This window comes from Amblyraja radiata, chromosome 9 (genome assembly GCF_010909765.2).
Source record: "Amblyraja radiata isolate CabotCenter1 chromosome 9, sAmbRad1.1.pri, whole genome shotgun sequence".
In the NCBI taxonomy this organism is placed as follows: domain Eukaryota; kingdom Metazoa; phylum Chordata; class Chondrichthyes; order Rajiformes; family Rajidae; genus Amblyraja; species Amblyraja radiata.
This window is the reverse complement of record NC_045964.1, coordinates 62,384,017-62,398,711: the sequence shown is the minus strand read 5'-3', so window position 1 is coordinate 62,398,711 and position 14,695 is coordinate 62,384,017. Positions and strand designations below refer to the sequence as shown.

Sequence of the window (14,695 nt, the reverse complement as noted above, 5' to 3'; positions counted from 1 at the left end):
TTCAATAAGAAAAATGATTAGACAATAGACAATAGGTGCAGGAGTAGGCCATTCGGCCCCTCGAGCTAGCACAGCCATTCACTGTCATCATGGCTGATCATCCACAATCAGTACCCCGTTCCTGCCTTCTCACCATATCCCCTGACTCCGCTATCTTTAAGAGCTCTATCTAAATCTCTCTTGAAAGCATCCAGAGAATTGCCCTCTGAGGCAGAGAATTCCTCAGATTCACAACTCTCTGGGTGAAAAAGTTTTTCTTCATCTCCATTCTAAATGGCCCACCCCTTATTCTTGAACAGTGGCCTCTGGTTCTGGACTCTCCCAACCTCGGGAACATGTTTCCTGACTCTAGCGTGTCGGAACCCTTAATAATCTTGTATTGTATTCAATTTATTGTCATTATCTCATAAGAGACAACAAAATGGATTTTCCTTACAATCAAGTAACATAAAAATATATAATAAATAAATAAAAAACATAAATTGTTTCAATAAGATATCCTCTCATCCTTCTAAATCCCAGCCGGGCTTGTATACTTAGTACGGGTGTCCAGGGTTATGGGGAGAAGGCAGGAGAATGGGGTTGAGAGCGAAAGATAGATCAACCATGATTGAATGGCGGAGTGGTCTTGATGGGCCAAACGGCCTAATGCTGCTCCTAGAACTTATGAACTTATGGTGCATCCGGCTTGGGATATCTTCAACAGAGATTGTCATTGATTTTTAATAAGTAAACAAAATGCTGGCAACACTCAGCAGGCCAGGAAGAAATCGATCGCAATCTCACAGAATGTGATAGACTGAGTTTTTCTGGCATTGCTATTTTTATTTTGGATCTCCAGCTTTGCATTTTGGATTTTATTGCTCTTTCTTTAGACTCGGGTTTCTTCCATCTCGTATAAGAGTCAAATTTGAGACCAGGCTGGACCAGACCCGCCTAGCGGTGTATACGTCTAATATCAAGGCCTGTTTCCTTTCAGATGCTACCCGCCAATACAAACATCCGGCTGGCTTATGCAAACGGAAAGGACGATGAGCAGAATTTCATCCAGAACTTGAGTCTCTTCTTGTGCACTTTCTTGAAGGAACACGGCACCTTGGTGGAAAGGACAATGGAGCTCAGAGAGGGACTCTTAGATGTAAGTACCCTGGGGAGAAGGATCATGTGGTAACTTTGCTTCCACCATTCCTCTCCCAGCTGCTTTGGGCCTCCCTTTGAGAACTTTCTCGGACTGCAACAGTACCATTTCCCCTCACCCACACAGCTTGGACAGCATCTCTGGAGAACGTGGACTGGTGACTGTATCTCTAAAGTAGACCAAGAAATAATGATATTCCATTGTCAGCAGGATTTCTTCATTCCATTTGAGTGACAACACGCTCCCATGATAAAACTATACCTGTTATCTGCCATGCAGCTACTTCTAACAGTGTGTCAGCATACCTGGGATAGGAGTATATATGTGAAGAAATAAGTCAATTTCCCCATATTTCGTTTTTTAAGTGTTACTGATGCGGCGTGGAAACAGGCCCTTCAGCCCACCTAGTCCGCACCGACCAGCGAACCCCACACACTAACAATCCGACACGCACACGATAGCGACAATTTTATATTTTGCACCAAGCCAATTAACCTACAAACCTGTACATCTTTGGAGTGTGGGAGGAAATCGGAAATCTTGGAGAAAACTCACACAGGTCACGGGGAGAACGTACGAACTCAGTACAGACCACACCCTGTAGTCGGAATGGAACCCGGGTCTCTGCAAGCGCTGTAAGGCAGCAACTCTACCGCTGCACCACCATGACCGCCCTGTAATGAAATGCAATTGAATCTTTATGGTGTGTAAGGGATTGAATCTTATTTATTTTCACGGTAGGGTCTACACTACATGATCCTGATCTCGGAAGTGGAAGAGATTGAGATTTTCAAGATTTGTTTGGAGTATTGGAATCACTTGGCGGGAGAACTTTACCGGGAGAATCCCTTCTCCATCAGCGCCTCTCCAGCTCTGGGCAATCCTCACAGTGATGTCCCACCGAGGAGGCAGATCTACCTACCGGTCCTATCAAAGGTGAGCGGAGTTTTTCCCACTGGCCACGGAAGAAAAAGTTTTTATAAAATTTGGTCTGGATGTTCAGGAAGGAACTGCGGATGCTGGTTTACACCGAACACTTCACTTACTCCAAGAGTTACATCTTGGCAGGGCCAACCAGGGCGAGACTTGCACAGTAAATGGCAGGGCCATGGAGAGTGTTGTAGAACAGAGAAACCTAAGGGCGCAGACCAAATGTGCAGGAAGGAACTGCGGATGCTGGTTTACGCCGAAGATGGGCACAAAATGCTGGAGGAACTCTGCGGGGTCAGGCAGCATTTCTGGAGAAACGAAATAGGTGACGTTTTGGGTCGAGACCCGTCTTCAGAAATGCAGCCTGACCTGCTGAGTTACTCCAGCACTGTCTTTTTTTGTAAACCAGCATCTGCCAGGTCAAGTCAAGTCAACTTTATTTGTCACATACACAGACAAGATGTTCAGTGAAATGAAAGTGGCAATGCCTGCAGAATTGTGCAAAACACCCAGGACAGAACAGAACCAGTATTTATATTTTTAAAAAGACACAACAGTAATTATGCCCCGGTGAGATCAGAGTTTACAGTCCTGACGGCCTGTGGGAAGAAACTCCGTCTCATCCTCTCTGTTTTCGCAGCATGACACAGCGGAGGCGTTTGCCTGACCGTAGCAGCTGGAACAGTCCGTTGCTGGGGTGGTAGGGGTCCTTCATGATCTTGCTGGCTCTGGATCTGCACCTCCTGGTGTATAGGTCCTGCAGGGGGGGGGGGAGTGTAGTTCCCATAGTGCGTTCGGCCGAACGCACTACTCTCTGCAGAGCCTTCCTGTCCTGGGCAGAGCTGTTCCCAAACCAGATCGAGATGTTACCGGACAAGATACTTTCTACAGCCCCAGAGTAGAAGCACTGAAGGATCCTCAGAGAGACTCTGAATTTCCTCAGCTGCCTGAGGTGGTAAAGCCTGAGGTGGTACAACCAGCCTTGCCTTTCTCACCAGTGCGGCAGTGTGTGTTGTCCATGTCATGTCCTCTGTGATTTGGACCCCCAGGTATTTAAAGCTGCTCACCCTATCCACAGTAGTCCCATTTATCCCCAGTGGCGTGTATGTTCTCGGTTGTTGTGCCCTTCTAAAGTCCACAATCAGCTCCTTAGTTTTAGTGACATTCAAGAGCCGGTTGTCCTGACACCAGAGTGCCAGGTCAGCCACCTCCTCCATGTAGGCCTTCGCATCGTTATCGGAGATCAGGACCACCACCACAGTGACATCAATAACTTGATGATGGAGTTGGAGCTGAACCTGGCCACACAGTCATGTGTGTACAGGGAGTACAGTAGGGGTCTTAGGACGCAACCCTGGGGAGATCCTGTGTTCAGGGTGAGGGGGTTGGAGGTATGTCTCCCCATCTTGACCACCTGGGGCATGGCGGTGAGAAAGTCCAGGACCCAGGCACACAGGGGAGTGTTCAGCCCCAGTTCCAGCAGCTTCTCAGCAAGTCTGGTGGGGACTATGGTGTTGAAAGCTGAACTGAAGTCAATGAACAGCATCCTCACACAGCCCCCCTTCTGGCTGTCAAGGTGAGAGAGAGCGGTGTGCAAAACCTGGGGGACCGCACCATCCGTGGATCTGTGTGGATGGTATGCGAACTGCAGCGGGTCTATGGTGCAAGGGAGGAAGGCGCAGATGTAGTCCTTGATCAGCCTCTCGAAGCATTTCATGACTACCGAGGTGAGGGCCACCGGTCGGTAGTTATTCAAGCAGGCTGGAGAGGCATTCTTTGGCACTGGTACAATAGTGGATCTCTTGAAGCCATTCTTGTTGCTACATTATTGTCCAAACCTTCCTTAAGGTAGAATGAGAGGTGTTGTGGTTGGGACAGTGGTGATGAAGTGTCCCTTGCTGTTTTGGGTTGAACTTTTGCCTCCTTTGTGCCTCTGACCTCCGGGTACACCGGCTGCCATGAAATCAGTTCATGTTCTGTTGAGGGTCTGAAGAAGGGTCTCGACCCAAAACTGCACCCATTCCTTCTATCCAGAGTTGCTGCCTGACCCACTGAGTTACTCCAGCATTTTGTGTTTATCTTTGGTGTAAACCTTCCTACACAGTATTAACTCATCTGATGTCATTTGTTGGGGTGTTTTCCCCCTTAAATAGGCTACACTGCATCCATACAGTTGTGTTTGAAATGTATGTGTCATGGTATTATTGGCTTAATTTGTGTTAATTAATTAATAAGAGTATTAATTTAATACTCTTCAATTGCGTATCTTCAATTAAGTAGATTAACACAATGTAACAAAATTGATCCAGACTACTAAAACCTTCAGTCGCCTTTTAATACAAAACCATAAGATGTAGGAACATAATTAGGCCATTCAGTCCAATCGAGCCTGCTCTGTCATTCATTCATGGCCTATCAAACCCTTTCTCCGGCCTAATCCCCGTAACTTTTGCCACCCATACTAATCAAAAACCTATCAATTCCCGCTTTAAAAACACCCATTGATGGCCACGGCAGCCGTCTGTGGCAATGTATTCCACAGATTCATCACCCTCTGGCTAAAGAAATTCCTCCTCGTCCCCATTCTAAAACTCCTTCAATTTATTCTGGGGCTGTGCCCTCTGGTCTTAGACACTCCCGCTGCTGGAAGCATCCTCTCCACATCCACTCTATCCTTTCATTATTCGGTAGGTTACAATGAGATGAAACTAAAGCTAAAATGAAAACGTTATTTTTAAGGCAACATAACCCATTTACTTGCATCTTTCAGACATATGCCAGAAGAGGCTGTCCTCTTTACTCCACACATGACACAAGATGACACAAGGGTGACTTGTTGACCTAGTACCAGTAGATAGTTTCCCATCGTTTATTCAAAGCTAATCTTGCTCCACCCCATCCCATGGTGTCAAAGTCTCCTTGACCTCACACTCATAGATATTGGGAGCATCAGTCCCATTTGTACTTGTACTGTATCTGAGATGCTTGCCTAAGGTGTATCTCAGTGCTTATGTCTAGTGATACTTGTACTGAACTGTATACACAATGAATTTGACTGTACCTCGGTACATGTGACAATAGAGTGCCATAAACTATAAACCATTTTGGGGAATAGCTGTTTGTGTTCCCATGCTATCTGAGATTATTGCTACAGTAATCATGTTCAGGCAGAAGTGCAGAAAAGTACTCATGATCATAAGACACAGGTGCAGAATTGGGCCATTTGGCCCATCGAATCTGCTCTGCCATCCAATCGTGGCTGATCTATTTTTCCCTCTTAACCCTATTCTCCTGCCTTCTCCCCATAACCTTTGACGCACTTACTAATAAGTTCTGAACTACATAGACTTGGGTGCTTTGGTTTTGTCTTTCTGCACTATTGTTTGTATTTTGTGTGTGTGCATAAAATATATATTTTATATATATATATATATATATATATATATATATATATATATATATATATATATTCTCGTTTATTATATTATTTACATCTTTACATAATCTGTTGTGCTGCTGCAAGTAAGAATTTCATTGTTCTACCTGGGACATATGACAATAAAACACTCTTGACGAATCTACTTCTTTGATGCAAGGTCCTGACTCAACGTCAGTCACCCCTTTGCCTCTGCAGATGCTGCTTGAGCCACTGATTTCTTTTCTTTGTGCCCTTTTTATTCTTTGGTTACATCTGGTAGCTTCATGGCCTTTTGTTTCTTTCAGGTGAGGCTTATCATGATCAGCCGAATGGCGAAACCAGAAGAAGTGCTCGTTGTGGAGAATGAACAGGGGGAAGTGGTTCGGGAATTCATGAAGGACACGGACTCCATCAATTTATACAAAACGATGAGGGAGACACTTGGTGAGTTTGACGTTGCCTCTTGTTTTAATATTTAGTTTCGATTAGTTTAGAGATACAGCGCAGAAACAGGCCCTTCGGCCCACCGAGTTTGTACCGACCAGCGATCACTGCACACTAACACTATCCCACACACACTAGGGACGATTTTACATTTACCAAGCCAATTAACCGACAAACCTGTACGTCTTTGGAGCGTGGGAGGAAACTGATGATCTCGGAGAAAACCCGTGAAATCACGGAGTGAACGTACAAACTCCGCAGAGACAGCGCCCATAGTCGGGATTGAACCCGGGTCTCTGGCGCAGTAAGGCCGCGACGTTACCGCTGCGCCGTCGTGCCGCCCGTAAGCGTGCTGTCCGCAAGTTTTATAATTGGTTCTCTTTCGGATTAATTGTGTGGTGTTGCTGAGAGATAGTTGAGGGTGGCACGGTGGCGCAGCTGGAAGAGTTGCTGCCTTGCAGCGCCAGAGACCCAGGTTCGATCCTGACTAACGGTGCTGTCGGAACGGAGTTTGCATGTTCTCCCCACGACCGTGTGGGTTTTCCTCCGGTTGCTCCGGTTTCCTCCAACATTCCAAGGGCGTATAGGTTTATTGGCGTCAGTAAAGATTGTGAATCTTAGTGTGTAGGATAGTGCTAGTGTACGGGAATCATTGCTCGGCGCGTACTCAGTGGGCCAAAGGTTGCGCTCTGTGTCTCTAAACTCAAATGTTCAGCATCTAGAATTTTACAATTATTGTACAGCTTCATTTTTAACCTTTTAACCTAAATTGGAAAAAATGACAAAAACGGAAACAAAGGGAAAGCAAGAATAGAAGAGAGGAAAAAATGAAGGGATAGAATAGAAAAGAACGAGAAAAAGATCCCTAAGCTACCGACGCAGTGCAGCAGAGAGAAAGAGGAATAAGAAAAGATGGAGATATACCTTGCCCCCCCCCCCTCCCCCTCCCCCTCACCCAACATAGCATCGGATTTAAATTTAAATTTGAGTTGCACCATACTATAGTTGTAAAAATTCAGTAAAGGGTATCCATGTCTTAAGAAATGGATCTGGTTTTTCCGCCAAGACAAGCCTTAATGTTTTCCAAGTGTAGTGTCTCGGACATATCTATAAGAGCATGAACATTCGAAGGCTCTGTTTTGTGTTTCAGTCTACCTCACGCATTTAGACTATGCAGACACCGAGTGCATCATGACTGAAAAGCTGCACAACCAGGTGAACGGCGTGGAATGGTCGTGGAAGAACCTCAACACCTTGTGCTGGGCCATCGGCTCCATCAGCGGTGCCATGCACGAGGAGGACGAGAAACGGTTCCTTGTCACCGTCATCAAGGTCAGAAACTGCCAGGGAACTAACTCCTCCAGTTCAAAGGCTACGGGGAGAAGGCAGGAGAATGGGGTTGAGAGGGAAAAAACAGTTCAGCGAGATTGAATGCTGGAGCAGACTTGATGGACCGATTGGCCTAATTCTGTTCCTATATCTTATGAGTTCAATTCCAAGTCCGATTTCCGGTTGGGTGTATTTTTTGGGATTAGTATGACCTTAAAGAGAGTGATTTTAGGCCACACTGAGGAGTATGCTTGCTATCTCACAAACGTATCCCAAAACCTTCTCCAGACTTCCTCCAACATCCATGGAGTTAGATGTGGCCCTTGTGGCTAAAGGTATCAGGGGGTATGGAGAAGAGGCAGGTACAGGATACTGAGTTGGATGATCAGCCATGATCATATTGAATGGCGGTGCAGGCTCGAAGGGCCGAATGGCCTACTCCTGCACCTATTTTCTATGTTTCTATCACCCAAATCAATGCTCATTGCCATGTTGAACGATGGGGGGGGATCAGGTATAGGTGGACCTTGAAGTGAGAAGCCATCCTGATGTGGAATACATTTTCCTTCATCGTCAATGGGTTAAATTCAAAGACATCCCCCACTTAATACAAGTAGGACTATCTCCATTGCAAAAATTGGAACAGTTCAAGAAGGTGGCTCACTACCGCCCTCTTATGGGCTGTCGGGGATGGGCATTTAATCCTGGCGTTGTTCAACTCCCAGCAATGACTGAAGGCTGGACACAAGAGGGAGGAACTGCAGATGAAGACAGAGTGCTGGAGTAACATAGAAACATAGAAAATAGGTGCAGGAGTAGGCCATTCGGCCCTTCGAGCCTGCACCGCCATTCAATATGATCATGGCTGATCATCCAACTCAGTATCCCGTACCTGCCTTCTCTCCATACCCCCTGATCCCCCTAGCCACAAGGGCCACATCCAACTCCCTCTTAAATATAGCCAATGAACTGGCCTCAACTACCCTCTGTGGCAGAGAGTTCCAGAGATTCACCACTCTCTGTGTGAAAAATGTTCTTCTCATCTCGGTCTTAAAGGATTTCCCCCTTATCCTTAAGCTGTGACCCCTTGTCCTGGACTTCCCCAACATTGGGAACAATCTTCCTGCATCTAGCCTGTCCAACCCCTTAAGAATTTTGTAAGTTTCTATAAGATCCCCCCTCAATCTCCTAAATTCTAGCGAGTATAAGCCGAGTCTATCCAGTCTTTCTTCATATGAAAGTCCTGACATCCCAGGAATCAGTCTGGTGAACCTTCTCTGCACTCCCTCTATGGCAATAATGTCCTTCCTCAGATTTGGAGACCAAAACTGTACGCAATACTCCAGGTGTGGTCTCACCAAGACCCTGTACAACTGCAGTAGAACCTCCCTGCTCCTATACTCAAATCCTTTTGCTATGAAAGCTAACATACCATTCGCTTTCTTCACTGCCTGCTGCACCTGCATGCCTACTTTCAATGACTGGTGTACCATGACGCCCAGGTCTCGTTGCATCTCCCCTTTTCCTAATCGGCCACCATTCAGATAATAGTCTACTTTCCTGTTTTTGCCACCAAAGTGGATAACCTCACATTTATCCACATACTGCATCTGCCAAACATTTGCCCACTCACCCAGCCTATCCAAGTCACCTTGCAGTCTCCTAGCATCCTCCTCACAGCTAACACTGCCCCCTAGCTTAGTGTCATCCGCAAACTTGGAGATGTTGCCTTCATTTCCCTCGTCCAGATCATTAATATATATTGTAAATAGCTGGGGTCCCAGCACTGAGCCTTGCGGTACCCCACTAGTCACTGCCTGCCATTGTGAAAAGGACCCATTTACTCCTACTCTTTGCTTCCTGTTTGCCAGCCAGTTCTCTATCCACATCAATACTGAACCCCCAATACTGTGTGCTTTAAGTTTGTATACTAATCGCTTATGTGGGACCTTGTCGAAAGCCTTCTGAAAGTCCAGATACAACACATCCACTGGTTCGCCCCTATCCACTCTACTAGTTACATCCTCGAAAAATTCTATAAGATTCGTCAGACATGATTTACCTTTCGTAAATTCATGCTGACTTTGTCCAATGATTTCACCACTTTCCAAATGTGCTGCTATCCCATCTTTAATAACTGACTCTAGCAGTTTCCCCACTACCGATGTTAGACTAACTGGTCTGTAATTCCCCGTTTTCTCTCTCCCTCCCTTCTTAAAAAGTGGGGTTAGGTTAGCTACCCTCCAATCCTCAGGAACTACTCCAGAATCTAAAGAATTTTGAAAAATTATCACTAATGCATCCACTATTTCTGGAGCTACTTCCTTAAGTACTCTGGGATGCAGCCTATCTGGCCCTGGGGATTTATCGGCCTTTAATCTATTCAATTTACCCAACACCACTTCCCGACTAACCTGGATTTCACACAGTTCCTCCATCTCCTTTGACCCGCGGTCCCCTGCTATTTCCGGCATATTATTTATGTCTTCCTTCGTGAAGACAGAACCAAAGTAGTTATTCAATTGGTCCGCCATATCCTTGTTCTCCATGATCAATTCACCTGTTTCTGACTGCAAGGGACCAACATCTATTTCTCTTCACATATCTATAAAAACTTTTTGCAGTCAGTTTTTATGTTCCCTGCCAGTTTTCATTCATAATCTATTTTCCCTTTCCTAATTAAGCCCTTTGTCCTCCTCTGCTGGTCTCTGAATTTCTCCCAGTCCTCTGGTAGGCTGCTTTTTCTGGCTAATTTGTACGCTTCATCTTTTGCTTTGATACTATCCCTGATTTCCCTTGTTATCCACGGATGCACTACCTTCCCTGATTTATTTTTTTGCCAAACTGGGATGAACAATTTTTGTAGTTCATCCATGCAGTCTTTAAATGCCTTCCATTGCATATCCACCGTCAACCCTTTTAGAATTAATTGCCAGTCTATCTTGGCCAATTCACGTCTCATACCCTCAAAGTTACCTTTCTTTAAGTTCAGAACCATTGTTTCTGAATTAACAATGTCACTCTCCATCCTAATGAAGAACTCAACCATATTATGGTCCCTCTTGCCTAAGGGGGCACGCACAACAAGACTGCTAACTAACCCTTCCTCATTACTCAATACCCAGTCTAGAATAGCCTGCTCTCTCGTTGGTTCCTCTACATGTTGGTTTAGAAAACTATCCCGCATACATTCCAAGAAATCCTCTTCCTCAGCACCCCTGCCAATTTGATTCACCCAATCTATATGTAGATTGAAGTCACCCATTATAACTGTTTTACCTTTGTTGCACGCATTTCTAATTTCCTGTTTGATGCCATCTCCAACTTCACTACTACTGTTCGGTGGCCTGTACACAACACCCACTCGCGTTTTCTGCCCCTTAGTGTTTCGCAGCTCTACCCATACCGATTCCACATCCTCCAAGCTAATGTCCTTCCTTTCCATTGCGTTAATCTCCTCTCTAACCAGCAACGCTACCCCACCTCCTTTTCCTTTCTGTCTATCCCTCCTGAATATTGAATATCCCTGGATGTTCAGCTCCCAGCTTTGGTCACCTTGGAGCCATGTCTCCGTGATCCCAACTATATCATAATCATTAATAGCTATCTGCACATTCAACTCATCCACCTTATTACGAATGCTCCTTGCATTGAGACACAAAGCCTTCAGGCTTGTTTTTACAACGCTCTTACCCCTTTTACAATTATGTTGAAAAGTGGCCCTTTTTGATTTTTGCCCTGGATTTGTCTGCCTGCCACTTTTACTTTTCACCTTGCTACCTATTGCTTCCACCCCCTCTGCCTCCTGCCTCACACACTGTCTACTAGCTTTCTCTATTTGAGTCCCTCCCCCCAACCGTTCTAGTTTAAAGTCTCCCCAGTAGCCTTTGCAAATCTCCCCGCCAGGATATTGGTCCCCCTCGGGTTCAAGTGCAACCCATCCTTTTTGTACAGGTCGCACCTTCCACAAAAGAGGTCCCAATGATCCAGAAATTTGAATCCCTGCCCTCTGCACCAGTCCTTCAGCCACGCATTTATCCTCCACCTCGCTCCATTCCTACTCTCACTGTCGCGTGGCACAGGCAGTAATCCCGAGATTGTTACCTTTGCGGTCCTTCTCTTTAACTCCCCTCCTAACTCCCTAAATTCTCCTTTCAGGACCTCTTCTCTTTTTCTACCTATGTCATTGGTACCTATATGTACCACGACCTCAGGCTCCTCTCCCTCCCATTTCAGGATATCTTGGACACGTTCACACACATCCCAGACCCTGGCACCAGGGAGGCAAACTACCATCCGGGTCTCCCGACTGCGTCCACAGAATCGCCTGTCTGACCCCCTAACTATAGAGTCCCCTATTACTAATGCCCTCCTCTTCTTTTCCTTACCCTTCTGAGCAACAGGACCGGTCTCTGTACCGGAGGCCCGGCCGCTGTCGCTACCCCCGGGTAGGCTGTCCCCCCCAACAGTACTCAAACAGGAGTACTTATTGTCAAGGTGTACAGCCACCGGGGTACTCTCTAGTCCCTGCCTGTGCCCCTTGCCTCTCCCAACCGTGACCCACTTGCCTGCCTCCTGTGGTCTTGGAGTGACCACCTCCCTGTAACTCCTCTCTATGACCTCCTCGCTCTCCCTGACCAGACGGAGGTCATCGAGCTGCTGCTCCAGGTTCCTAATACGGTCCCTTAGGAACCCCATCTCGACGCACCTGGCGCAGATGTGGACGTCTGTAAGGCTGTCAGATTCCTTGACCTCACACATCTGACATCCAGAACAGCAAACTGCCCTGGCCCTCATACTCCCCTCTTACCTAGGATACAATACAAAACAAACTCACAATACAATCAGCAGGGATCTGACTCCCAATCAGCTGCTCCCTCTTGTCTGCTTCCACCAATCAGCGGCTTCCTCAAGCCCACTTGTTTTTGAAGTGCGAGTGGAACTTGGAACGTTGCAGATCCTCCTTCGGCGACTTCTCCAACGGCTCTCGGGCCTCTGTAAGCAACAAGCCGGCTCGGGTTTTATCCCTACCGCTCGGGTGTAGCTCCTCCCTCGGCGACCTCTCCAACGGCTCTCGGTAACTCAGCGGGTCAGGCAGCAAGTTACAGACCTGCTGAATTACTCCAGCGCTGTCCTAACCTAAGCGTCTGGCCTTTCTTTGCATTTTCCAAGGGATGTGCTTCCGTAATAAATATATATATTTAATAGTAATACAGCAATATTACTGCACCAGTAATACAGAAACGCAGCATGGTAACGGGGGAACATAGTTCAAAATTAAATAATGATTTCATTAAATCTAATGCCGACACTGGATTATCCAGGTTGGCACGCTGGCGCAGCGGTAGAGTTGCTGCCTCACAGAGATCCAGGTTCGATCCTGACTACCGGTGCTGTCCGTATGGTGTTTGTACGTTCTCCCCATGACCACGTGGGTTTTCTCCGGGTGCTCCGGTTTCCTCCCACAAAGACGTACAGGTTTTGCAGTTAATTGGCTTCAATAAAAATTATAAATTGTCCCTAGTGTAGGATAGTGTTAGTTGTACGTGGTCGGCGCGGACTCGGTGGGCCGCAGGGCCTGTTTCCGCGCTGTATCTCACAACTAAACCGTTACAAATTATCTGGCTTGCTAATCTCCAGGGCACCCTTGCCCAATCTTTCCAAAATTTGATTTCACGTCAACAGCAATCTGAGTTTTAAGGCCCAGTTGGTTTGGGGGTAGTTCAGCACAGGCCCTGCAAGTGACAAGTAGATAAAATATTTAGAAACGAGGAAATGCAGGTGCTGGTCAATACACAAAAGGACTCAAAGTGCTGTAGACGTTATAGATGCAGCGCAGAAACATGCCTTCCCATCCATCGAGTCAGTGCGGACCAGCCATCAGACACCAGGGACAATTTTACAACTTGCCAAAGCCAATTCACTTACAAACCTGCACGTCTCCATAGTGTGGGAGGAAACCGGAGCACCCGGAGAAAACCCACGCGGTCACCGGGACAAACGCCGTACAGACAACACGGGTAGTCAGGATCTGGTGCTGTAAGGCATCAACTCTACCTCTGTGCTACTAAGGGTACTCAGCAGTCGGGTAGCAACTCACGAGAACATGGACCAGTGACGTTTCGGGTTGCGACCCTTCTTCAGCGTAAAGGTCCAGAGAGGGTAGAAGGCCAGCAGAGGGGGTGCAAGAGGAGGAGGGGGGAGGGGGGTTATGTTGGAGCTGGGAGAAAAGGTTGGACCTGGAATATTTACCAATGAATCTTCACTTTGTAGGATTTGTTGGGTCTTTGTGAGCAAAAACGTGGGAAGGATAACAAGGCCATCATTGCCTCGAATATAATGTACGTGGTGGGGCAGTATCCCCGGTTCCTGCGAGCTCACTGGAAGTTCCTGAAGACTGTGGTGAACAAGCTCTTCGAGTTCATGCATGGTGAGTATGTGCTTACTACCTTGCATTCAGTGTGAATGAATGAATACAGAGTGCAGCTGATGGCTGGTTTGCTTGCTATATGCCGTGGGAAGCATTTTATTGGGATGCATCACATCACAGCAAGGTTTTGGAACGGTTCCATCCAAGACCGCAAGAAATTGCAAAGAGAACTGTGGACGCAGCCCAGAACATCAGTTTCAGTTCAGTTTAGTTCGTAGTCACGTGTACCGAGGTACAGTGAAAAACCTTTGTCGCGTGCTATCCAGTCAGCAGAAAGACAACACATGATTACAATTGAGCCATTTACAGTGTTTTGATACATGATAAGGGAATAACGTTTAGTGCAGGGTAAAGTCAGCAAAGTCCGATCAAGGATAGTCCGTGGGTCACCAATGAGGTAGATAGAAGTTCAGGACTGCTCTCTGGTTGTGGTGGGATGATTCAGTTGCCCGATAACAGCTGGGATGAAACTGTCCCTGATCACACAAACCAATTTCCCTTCCATTGATGCCCTCTGCAATTCAAGCTGCCTTAGCAAGGGCACCAGCAGAATCTAAGACCAGTCTCACCCTGGTCACTCCCTCCACCCCTCTCCCATCAGGCAAGAGATACAGAAGTGTGAAAACGCACACCTCCAGATTCACAGTTTCCTCCCAGCCATCATCAGGCAACTGAATCATCTTACCAACTAAAGAATGGTCCTGAGCTACCATCTACTTTATTGGAGACCTTTGGACTATATTTAATGTGACTTAACTGGACTTTACCTTGCACTAAACATTATTCCCATTATCCAGTATCTGTACACTGTGGACAGCTCAATTGCAATCATATATAGTTGTTCTGCTGTTTGGATAGCATGGAACTAAAAGTTTCTGGCTGTACCTTGGTACATGTGACAATAAACTAAACTTTATTCTATCAGTGTTTCCTGTGTTTATAGAAACATTCTCAACTTTTGCCAACATTACTCCACTGATGTATTTTTAAAAAATTTATCTTGAAT

General features: G+C 46.3%; 1 protein-coding gene across 4 annotated transcripts in view; it reads left to right on the top strand.

Annotated features, from left to right (window-relative positions):
- The window catches only part of LOC116977208 (exportin-1-like), a 102,044-nt gene that overhangs the window by 64,191 nt on the left and 23,158 nt on the right, over positions 1–14,695 (top strand). For all 4 annotated transcript variants that reach the window (XM_033027617.1, XM_033027614.1, XM_033027615.1 and 1 more), the window contains 5 exons: positions 980–1,138; positions 1,880–2,074; positions 5,792–5,930; positions 7,081–7,262; positions 13,533–13,689. In XM_033027617.1, the coding sequence (XP_032883508.1) occupies positions 980–1,138; positions 1,880–2,074; positions 5,792–5,930; positions 7,081–7,262; positions 13,533–13,689 (832 nt within the window). The remainder of the gene's footprint in view (positions 1–979; positions 1,139–1,879; positions 2,075–5,791; positions 5,931–7,080; positions 7,263–13,532; positions 13,690–14,695) is intronic.